Source organism: Brachyhypopomus gauderio, chromosome 1, assembly GCF_052324685.1.
Source record: "Brachyhypopomus gauderio isolate BG-103 chromosome 1, BGAUD_0.2, whole genome shotgun sequence".
In the NCBI taxonomy this organism is placed as follows: Eukaryota; Metazoa; Chordata; class Actinopteri; order Gymnotiformes; family Hypopomidae; genus Brachyhypopomus; species Brachyhypopomus gauderio.
Genome location: NC_135211.1, coordinates 47991641 through 48002780, shown reverse-complemented (window position 1 = coordinate 48002780; position 11140 = coordinate 47991641). Strand labels below are relative to the sequence as shown.

Genomic DNA, 11140 nt, shown 5'->3' with positions numbered 1-11140 from the left:
GGTTCTGTAAAGTTTAGTAGGTGGAGGCTGGATGCAAATATGGACAACCAACACATGGACAAACCAAAACAAAGCAGTGACAGAGAGAGGAGGGGCTAAAGGGAACCAAACACAAGATAGACAGGTGGGGGCGGGGCTAAACGTTACAGGTTACTAAATCTTACAAGTTCTTAAATCTTGCAACAGGCGAAAACAAAGCAATGACGTAAAATACCATAACAATCAGACACAGTGTAAATGGGACTTGTGGTGTTTGAATTTTTGTGATCCCTTTAGAAGTTCCCATATTTCTACATAGATTTGAGCGGACTTCATTAGACTGTCAAACAAGTCCTATAATTAGATACAGAGAACCAACTCAAATGTGAAACATTAGACGCTCATTTATGCATTGATCAAAATGGTCAGTTATTTCAGTATCTGTATCTGTGGTGGTAAAAGTATGTGAGCCTTTGCTTTCAGTACCTGGTGGGAACCTCTCGTGAAGCAAAAACGGCATTTTAACATTGTTTATTATTATTATTATTATGAATTGTTGCATATTGGCTTGGAAGAAAAACTTGGTATCTTGGTGTGTTGCGACCCATTAACTGCTTGCTTCACGTACTTCCACATTTTACTGGATTACGGTCAAGACTTGGCCATTCCAAAACCTTAACTTTATTCTTCTTTAACCATTCTGTGGTATAACAACTTCTGTGCTTAGCAGTGTTGGGAACGTTACTTTAAAAAAGTAATTAGTTATAGTTACTCACTACTTGTTCAAAAAGTAACTGAGTTAGTAACTGAATTACTCTATAATAAAAGTAACTCGTTACCAGGGAAAGTAACTATTTGTGTTACAGTAAAAAAAAAAGTTATATTCCAATGAATAAGGATTTTTTTTGAAAAAGCAGTTTTCACAGTCAGTTGAAATGAGTAGATCAGAAAGGTGTTTAACTTTTGATATTTATTGCACATCCACAGACCAGTGCAGGATAAAATCCTTTAAAATCCCAAATCTTTGGAAAAAAAAAAAAAAAAGAAGCAAAAGTAATGAACTAATAATGAAGCTACCGCCACCATGTTTCACAGAAGGGACGAGGTCCCTTTGTGACATCATGGACTCTTACACGCCATGTTCTTAGTGTTGGTCTTCAATGTCCTAACATTTGTACACAATCTGTATGACTGTGGCTTGCTCCAAACTCTTTAGAGATGGTTTTGTAATCTTTTCCAGACTGATAACAATCAACAATTGTCCTTCTGAGGTTCTCAGAAATCGCCTTTGCTTGTGCCAGACTTTCTTAGATCCCTGATGCACACACCTGAAAGTCAGATTGGGAATATCTGACTCACATTTCATCTTCATAATCTGAAAATCCTTTATGTTCACTTACTTTTGCCACTCACAGGAAATACATACTTGATAATTTTTCTTACTAAATAAATGATACTCTTAATATTTTTGTCTGTTTTGCCTGACTTGCTTCATTTTATCTACTTTTAGGACTTGTGTGACAATCTTGGTATTAAACTGGTGTTGAAAGAAACATTTTGACCTTTTCTCTCTGCTGTTTTGATAGTAATATTTTATAATTGTATGTTCAACAGAGGAGCATCTTTACTGTACTCATGACTTCTGCTGCATTGTTTGATTTTGGATAATCCCAGGTCAAGAAATGGCGCTATTCTCTTGACGATGGTGTTTGTCCAACACTGCAGCAGCAGAAGTATCATAACAAGGTGAGTGACGTAGACTGCGTACCTCTCACATGTTCAGCCATGGATTGCTAGTATTGAGTGTCAAATACAGTCATGTAATACACATATTTATATCTCCAATAATAAGGTGTGCAGGGATTTATAAAAATGTTTTATTCCTTAATTACACAGAAACCTCAAAGCAAGTGGTATTCTCCATTTCTTACAGTATAATTACCCAGTACAAACAAGAGATCACAGTAAACATTGCCAAACATTACAGGATCTGTGTCCATCTAATGGAACAAGAAGGGACCCAAGACTGTTTGCTTTTGTTTCCTTTGTGTCAAGCGTTACAACATCAACTTTTGTACACATTCAAACTATTAAACTATTATCAACCTTAACTGAACAAAATGAGTACAAAAATACAAAATCTCTATACATTCAACAGGAAGTCTTTAAGGACATTTGTTTGTAAACTAAAGTTTTTTTTCTGACAACGTAATAATACTGAAATAATATCGAGAAAGAGGATATTTTCCTCACAAAGGCACAAGTGGTTCTTTTTCTCCTCTGTTTTGTTTACATCCCTCCATCTTTGTCATAAGAAAATGAATGTACACGGTGATGTAGGTGAGCTAGAAAGAGAGAGAGAGAGAGAGAGAGAGAGGTCATTAGTTGGTACAAAATCTCAGTAAGTGAAAATTCATCCAAATATTCTTGCACCACCGTAAAACACCCACGAGCCATCGGGGAGGTGTGGCTCATGCACTGATTAATTCACTCAGTTGGCTATTTTGTGGGCTATTTCAGCTGAAGGTGAGAACATACTCACTATTGTGCATTGGGTCACTTACTTAAGAAGTCAAACTCAGCGTGTGCTGGTATCTGGCCGATATCCAAAGACTCCTTAGAACCTGTGAGATAATAATAAACCCTATGAGACAGTGTCACAACACTGGTTTGGGGGCATATATTTTGTATGACATGATTTTAAAATGTAATTTTAAACATAAAATACTGATAAATATACAGTGACGGGTGTATTTAAATCTATATTTCCACAAGGAGGTGACTACTGCCCAAACGTAAGGTTTTCCCATTGAAAGGTTATGAGTGACTGGACTCACTGTAGTTCACAACATAACCATGTGCTTTGTTTTTAGACTGCATTTATGTGCATATTAATACAAGTTCAGAGACTGTAGAAAAGCTACTGACCCCTTAACGTCGGGTTTTCATTTTACTTCTTCCCTTCTCAGTTACTCCTGTGGGTTTTAATTCGTTGTAGCTACTTGGAGTCATTTAGAACTTTTGATTGCCATGATTAATATTAAAGGTACTCGTTTAGGTATGCGGGACGTTTGCTTCTGTATCTCGTATATGGGCAGGGTGGGAGGCGGCCTGGCGTTCTGGGATTTAAATAATTCAGAACCTTTCTCAGTACTTCCTCTACACATCCTTCTCTCTGGTCTACGCACCTTCATCTGCCACTGTGTCATCAAATATATCATCACCCTCATCTTCATCTACTGAAAGATTTAACACACCACACACACGCACCACACACACACACAGACACATACACACACATACATGCACACGGTTCAGGCGTCCATGAATATCCACTTTTTAATATTGTTAATCTTCTGTTAGGACATAGTTCAAGTAAGATTAGTAAACAAATATTAACAGTACAGATAGTAATCCTACCAGACATCTCGTTACCAGACATCTCATTACTAGACGTCTCGTTACTAGATGTCTCGTTAATTGGGTAGAGCCCTGAGGAAACAGAACAAATGGAGAAATGGATATTATGAAAAACAGTGATTCACACACATATTCTTATACAGTATGTCCACATGAACCCTAACCAGATCTGATGGAACTGGCATTCCAAGAAGATCTTCAGAAACAAAACTTATTAAGCATTATTTGAGCAATGAGACATAAATCAGCCAGAGAGATGTGCCTTGAACCTTGCAATGAAGTCTGTGTGGAGTTACATATCAGTTCCCAGAGTGCAGTCCAGTCTACAACTTGTGCAGTGAGGGTTTCACATGAATTTCAGTACGGTCTGTACAGTGTAGCTATTTGTAGCTATGCACCCAGAAGTTCAGTCCAGTCTATAGGGATGCTAATCCAGTCCGGGTCTTTTCTCTATCCCAGGACCTGAACCAGATCCTGTAGTCAGGATTGTACAGGACCTGGAAGATGGTGAGTGTGTACACTGGCTGGACCGGATTCAGAAGCTCTGTAGAACTAACTGAGGTGCCATTAGGGTGCTGGTTGAATTACCCTACTGCCATACCAGTCACGTCAGATCTGTTTCTCCTCAACAGGAGGAACAGCTTGTCCTGTCACCAGCCATTTATGGTTAAGATAACTGTCCAAAGCCTAAAGGGCCCTAGAGAGGGTGTTTGATCTTCACTTCAAGGCTGGCATGGCTGATTAGTACAAAGGCCAGAATGAGGAATTTGGGACGAGGCCCCCTTCTTCTTATTTATTAATTTTTTTTACCTCGTGAGTGATCTGCCCCAGGCTTCTCCACGAACAGCACTTCATCTGCAGACACACCCACACCACGAGAGAGACACTTTAAAGGCTGCCGGCTCTAATAACATTAGCAATAAGACATGATCTCCCACTGCCGAGAAAAACCCGGCTCCCCAAACCCACTTCTGAGGAGGGGACGAAACACATCTGTGCGGTCTTCTCACAGAAACCTCAAGGTGCTTGGTGTTTATTTATTTATATTGTTTTTTTTACCTCTGAGAGCTGTAAAATGTCCTGAAAGGGCAGGAAAAGCACTGGCTTTGTTTTATAATAAGAATGAGAATGTGTGTGCAGGTTTCACATCTAGAGAAGACCAGTTGCAAGTTTTTGTTGTTAGCAAGGATGCATTTGTTTTCACTGTGTGAAAGTAGGAATGTAAACAATGCAATGTCTGCTGGTACACACACACACACACACACACACACACACACACACACACACACACACACACACACACATACCTTCTGTATGGAAACCATCTGGCAAATCACCTAATGCTAAAAAAACAAAAGAATTTTTAAAATGGCATTAGAGGACTTTGACAGAACTCATGAATGAAGTGATACTATACCAAATCAATTTACCTTTAAAAATAAAATAAAATGAAACTAAATATTGATAGCTGAGGTGGCCTTTGAACTGCTTAGGTCATACAGTGACATTATGACCCAACGTCAGAACTGATTATATCAAACAGTGACACGTTAAAGTGGCATTAGAACTGCTTACGTCATACAGCGACATTGTGACCCAGCTTTAGAACTGGTTACATCATACAGTGACACGTTAAAGTGATCTTAGAACATAGTGCAAGTCTTAAATCTGCTAAAATCACACTATGTTGAAGTGCTTCTTTCATTTTTGACTAACTCACATTTATTTTTTTGTTTAGAAGACCTTTTTGGGTTGCTTGCAGTGGATGGGACAGGTAGGCCTAAAGCCTGTTCTAGAGACCGAGAGAAAGAAAAAGAGAGAGATGAGGGGAGAGAGAACGTGAGAGACATTGAGAAAATGGATGGTATTTAAGTCGTCTTAGGTGAACTCAAGGCAACAGAGTGGTATTTCCTTGTGGTTGTTCTTGAAATGGATGTGATGTAATAGCACTTACTGTGACAGGAACTCCTGTGTGTGTACACCTGAACCACAACACTCATAAGGACCACTATGACCACAATCAGTACCAGAAACAGCCACACAGTGGCAGTATTGCACCACCGCCTCCCTGAAAATACACCGAGAAGGGAAGAGACAATGAAGAACATGCATGTAAAATTCGTCACCTAACGAATGTCTATTAGCATTATTAATTTTGCCTTACGTGTATCGGTTTTACAGTCCAAATCCACAGTAACATAATCATGTTGAATGACCCTGAAAGGTTTGTGGTCTTGAAGCAGGCCAGCTCTTAGCCTAGAGCGATGTAGCCTATTGTGGTGATGTATTTATTAGTGGTGAAGTTGAAGTATAAAGTCTCCCCCTTTGCCAGAATCAATAAGGAGGATAAAAGACGGCTTTGGCAACCTTTACATTTCTACAGAGAGCGAGAGAGTGGGAGGATGTGAGGATGGGGGTGGGGAGTGGAATTGTAATTCAATGTGTAGCGCGTTTTCTTGGATTTAGGAGGTGACCACCATATCCCTCACAAAAAATGCTGAAGTTTTAAAGGACGTGTACTCAGGAGACTCAAAGTACGAAAGGTCAGAGTGCCCCCAACCTTTCTGTTCTGAAAAACACCTTATTTCAAGAGTCAACAGATAACCAGTTCGTTTACTGTCAACAAAAGCAGTGTGGCATTAAAATTTCATAGCATGTCTTTGTTAAGTGTCCTTTGTGTGTTTCCGTATGTCCTATTATTTATTTATTTATTTTTATGTTTATATGTGAGAGCACTGCATGGTTCATATATAGTATAATGGTGATTTTTTAATTAGATTTTTTAACCCTTACATGAATGTTATTTGAGTTATCACCATCCAGCTTGGAGCGTAACAGGCAGTAGATGCCCTGCAGATGGGATGGATGTGGAGAGATTTTTATTTTCCTTTTACCTACATTAGGATATTAAAGACCCTGTGGGGCACTTGTAAAAAGTCTCAGAGCAGAGCCTCTCTGGTCCAGTAATTTACAAGTGTGTTTCATTAGGAGAAATGTACTGTAGTTCAGATGCCAACCAAACAACCCCCCCCCCCCCCCCCCCCACACACACACACACACACACCTCCCCCAGTCTACATTCAGTTTAAATGAGCACAAATGATGGACCTCTTGAATAGCAGATGGGTTCATCAAGTCTCACACACAGCTCGAGGTCACCAAGCAGTTCAGAGTGTCTCACCTTTCCTAGCAGGTGTCGTGGGAACGGCTGTTGCCGGGTAGTGGAGGAAGCACTGGCTTCTGTTCAACCTGCGGCTGAGGCTGGAGGCGGAGTCATGTTGTTCTGGCAACGGCGTGGTGCTGGACTCCGTTGAGGAGGAGAGCCGTTCTGAAGGCACGACGGGTCGGGACGTGTTTGGTCTCCGAGGGCCCGTCGGCAGCTTGCGGGCCTCGTCTGATGGACGATCGCAGCAGTGGACCTGCGAGACATTCTGGAAAGATCCGGCAAGCAGTCTGTTCCAGTTCTCGTGGCCGTGCGTGGTCACGTTCCAGCTTACGTGGCTCTGGAGGGTCACGTTCCAGCTCACGTGGCTATGGAGGGTCACGTTCCAGCTCACGTGGCTATGGAGGGTCACGTTTTGCAGAGACAGGTTCATCACCCGGAGACTCAGCACAATCTCCACATCCACGCCTGGAAGAACAATCACAATCACAAAGGAAAGGCTGTTCACTATACTCACTATACTCTATACTCGCTATACTCAATTTACTCACTTTTCTCACTTTACTCTCTATACTCACCACATGACATGATGCTATTTTCACTATACTCACTATATTCAGTATGCTCACTATACTCTATACTCGCTATAGTCAATTTACTCGCTATTTTCACTTTACTCGCTATACTCACTACTTGACATGATGCGATATTCACTATACTCTCCACTCAATATGTTTATTTCATTCACCATACACACTATATTCACTATACTCACTATATTGACTATGTTCACTATGCTCACGATATTCACTATAAATGTTTTGTGGACTTTAGTCTTGTATCGTGGGAGAGCTAAGCTCTTTGACCCCAAAAATGCACAAAGTAGAGCAATATTTTGCTAGTTTATTAATATGCATCTGCCATCAAAAACAAAATAGACATGGAGTTTGTAAACACATTACTTCATCACACCTGAGAGTGAGGCATTGCCATGGAGACTCTGCAGGTCTGTCTGGGTTTCACACACAAACCAGTCCTTCACCGGCTCATCCTGATTGGTTGTGTTCTTTAGCACCTCCTTACATAGACGTCTAACTCCACCCTTTTCCCCAAACTCTAAAGTTGTCTGCTCACAGTCCTGTCCATCGTCATTAGGACCACGCCCACTTGTAGTGTCACAGGGGTCAAAGGGCAAGCAGGAAAAGCGGATCTGTATCTCTGGAGAGAGAGAAAGGGTCATTCAGAGCAGTGAAAGACTTCTTGTTGACAGATTGCACACTGCAATCATATTTATGAGTTTCTGAGTGATAACTAACACATACAGCACAATCACCAAGACAAATCAGAAACACATCCTGTCAGTACAGAGGGGGACCGTCTGTAAAACGTCTGTAAGCACAGAGCATTAAACTCAGTAGGCTGAACAGACAGACACACACACACACACACACACATTCACAGTGTGTTCACTCCATAGGGAGACTGAATACCCTAATGAATTGTCTAGAGGTCACAGACAGATGGCTGTGTTGATCATCGTGTGCTGATGGACATGGCCACGATTGTCTATGTTGTCTGACGGCCTGTCTGAGACTTTGGGTGCTTATGAGGACTTCTGACTTCTGAGGGCTTTTGGGTCCTTTATGTTTTGCTTCTTTTTTAAGTATTAATGTATTGTTTTCCACTATATTAACAGTTTACTTACAGCATGGTTTATATACAGAGTCTAGGTGTTTTCAGGGTCATGAGGCCAGTTTATGAACGGTCAGGTCATTCTCCAGAACAGCTCTGTCTACCTTCTACCTTCTGCCTCACCATACTTACTAATCACTGGCCACACCCCTCTCACCTGTAGCTGTCTTCTGTTTACATCCCTGTACTGGCTTCAGTTTGGGAAGAGTCTTCTTTTGAGAGCTAGCACACACACGCCCATGCACCAAGCCACCGGCACGCATTCTGTTTTTAAGACCTGATTAGAATTTTTTGACAGTCCCTTGAATTTTCTGACCTGCTATCATTGTTTGACTGTCTGTTTTGCAACCCCATGATTATCCACTCAAGATCCCCAAGGCTTCTTCTCATTTAGGTTTCCTGCGTATGAAGCCTCATCACTAATGCAAAATAAGAAAGAGCTACCACTAAAATATTAATTTCATAATCGGTGTGCATTTGCATAAAATAAACAAAACACCCCCCCCCCCCACCCCCTTACAGAAAGTTTTGTGATGATCACACGGTTTCTGTCACAAATGCCTTCCTGCCCGAGGGTTATTGATCCTCACACCCACACATTAGAAGCTGCTTACCCCACTACTGTTTCTGTCCATAAACACGTCTTTTCTATTGATTTGCAGTTGGCCAGACGTTCCAGGGTAATATATATTATGCTTGGTACACAAAGGCTGAAATTTATAAATTCTGTTTGAAGCCAGTGGACCTGAAGCTTAGATCTGTGGCTACTGCTTTTTTTTAACCCCTTTACGTGTTCAAAGAAATGTGTGAGATTCTATGAAAAATTGTTTGGATTTTGTTGTGGTTGGTATATGATGGTTGGTGTGTGTGTGTGTGTGTGTGTGTGTGTGTGTGTGTGTGTGTGTGTGTGTGTGTGTGTGTGTGTGTGTGTGTGTGTGTGTGAGTGAGTGACCTGTGAAGATTCAACAGGAGAAGTGTAACAAGATTTCTAATGTTTGTCTTCATCTGCATGTGCACATATGCGTACGTGCATGTGCTCTGAAACGTGTGTACGTACGTTGGCGTTTGTGTCTTGACGAAACCGTACTTTTGTACAGACGTGTTTGGTAATCACAAAAACACAATGTTCGGATGATAAGTGATGGAGAATGCTATACGTCATACAGGATGTGTGGTTCTGGTCAACACACACACACACACGTCTACACATGCCACAGAACACAGAAGTGTTGAGTAAGTTTGTAACACTGGTCACAGTGATCAATAGATGCCAGTGTGAAACACTTCCTCTTTTACGGCCATTCCATTCTTGTCATTTCAGACCTTCGAGTGTATAGAGTAGGCACATTAACAATCAGTATATATTCTTTACTGGACTGTGTCAGTCAAATGATCATGCATTTATGCAACATGTGAGCATTTGAAGTTGAGTTTAAAAATGTCTTTTACTGCAAAATCACCAAGTTCAAAGGTAATTTTTGCACTTCATACTAATATGCCCAGTCTATATTGAGGGTTATAGAGCCTGATAACCTCTGAAAGGTTCACAACAACTGCTCCATCATTGAGCAGCTTACGGTCATGCCGTAGTAAATACCATTACTCGTGTATTTCTAGCAATGGTTGCCATCTAAAATCAACCTGTGTGAGCACTTGTATGCACATTTGACTACAAAGCTTTAATTATGTTCTCAAGGCTTAAGCGTATACACACACACACACACACACACACACACACACACACACACACACACACACACACACACACACACACACACACCTCACCTGTATCAGAAGGGAAGAATTCTGGCAGGCAGACGATGAAGGCAAGGAAGATGAAAACGGTGAGTTTGACAACTGTTGTTCTCGTCATGGTAACCGCGCGGCGACTCACGACTCTTGCTCCCACATAGTCATGGGTGAAGGTCTGCACGGGGCCCCACGCGTGTAGGTCACGAAGGGGCCGACTCCTTCGAGGTTCTCTGAAGATCTGCCGAAGAGCACGTGGCAGGCTGCACAAACGCTGATGTAGGCTCACCACTTCCTGCCTTCCTTCCTGCTTCTGCTCTGATGCAAACGATCGAGGGGAACAATCGAGAAGCAGCGATGTGTGTATAGCGTTGTCTGGGTGTCTGAGTGTGATGTGTGTATAGTGTTGTCTGGGTGTCTGAGTGTGATGTGTGTATAGCGTTGTCTGGGTGTCTGAGTGTGATGTGTGTATAGTGTTGTCTGGGTGTCTGAGTGTGATGTGTGTATAGTGTTGTCTGGGTGTCTGAGTGTGATGTGGGTATTTTGTTGTCTGGGTGTCTGAGTGTGATGTGTGTATAGTGTTGTCTGGGTGTCTGAGTGTGATGTGTGTACAGTGTTGTCTGGGTGTCTGAGTGTGATGTGTGTATAGTGTTGTCTGGGTGTCTGAGTGTGATGTGTGTATAGTGTTGTCTGGGTGTCTGAGTGTGATGTGTGTACAGTGTTGTCTGGGTGTCTGAGTGTGATGTGTGTATAGTGTTGTCTGGGTGTCTGAGTGTGATGTGTGTATAGTGTTGTCTGGGTGTCTGAGTGTGATGTGTGTACAGTGTTGTCTGGGTGTCTGAGTGTGATGTGTGTATAGTGTTGTCTGGGTGTCTGAGTGTGATGTGGGTATTTTGTTGTCTGGGTGTCTGAGTGTGATGTGTGTATAGTGTTGTCTGGGTGTCTGAGTGTGATGTGTGTATAGTGTTGTCTGGGTGTCTGAGTGTGATGTGTGTATAGTGTTGTCTGGGTGTCTGAGTGTGATGTGTGTATAGTGTTGTCTGGGTGTCTGAGTGTGATGTGGGTATATTGTTGTCTGGGTGTCTGAGTGTGATGTGTGTATAGTGTTGTCTGGGTGTCTGAGTGTGATGTGTGTAT

The 11140-nt window shown here is 41.7% G+C and overlaps 1 protein-coding gene across 2 annotated transcripts; it reads right to left on the bottom strand.

Moving 5' to 3' along the window:
- Positions 1 to 1844: 1844 nt before the first annotated feature.
- Positions 1845 to 10290, bottom strand: LOC143523032 (uncharacterized). 2 transcript variants are annotated; one of them, XM_077017168.1, is made up of 11 exons: positions 10040 to 10290; positions 7535 to 7780; positions 6581 to 7030; positions 5354 to 5467; positions 5120 to 5191; positions 4707 to 4742; positions 4210 to 4254; positions 3400 to 3471; positions 3168 to 3215; positions 2544 to 2603; positions 1845 to 2324 (listed from the first exon to the last, which is right to left on the bottom strand). In XM_077017168.1, exons 1-11 carry the CDS (start codon positions 10125 to 10127, stop codon positions 2269 to 2271), a joined length of 1287 nt encoding a protein of 428 aa, XP_076873283.1. In that variant the 5' UTR covers positions 10128 to 10290; the 3' UTR covers positions 1845 to 2268. The 2 variants fall into 2 exon arrangements, with proteins under 2 accessions (XP_076873283.1, XP_076873274.1); XM_077017159.1 differs by having other exon boundaries at positions 3168 to 3218; positions 10040 to 10289.
- Positions 10291 to 11140: the final 850 nt, after the last annotated feature.

Excerpts from the sequence above, each read along its gene's own strand:
- LOC143523032 (XM_077017159.1), bottom strand. The coding sequence starts at position 10,127 with ATGACGAGAACAACAGTTGTCAAACTCACCGTTTTCATCTTCCTTGCC. Across the intron at positions 5,468-6,580 it reads CACGACACCTGCTAGGAAAG|GGAGGCGGTGGTGCAATACT; the intron begins GTGAGACACTCT and ends GTGTATTTTCAG. Across the intron at positions 3,472-4,209 it reads TGGGGCAGATCACTCACGAG|GGCTCTACCCAATTAACGAG; the intron begins GTAAAAAAAATT and ends CTGTTTCCTCAG.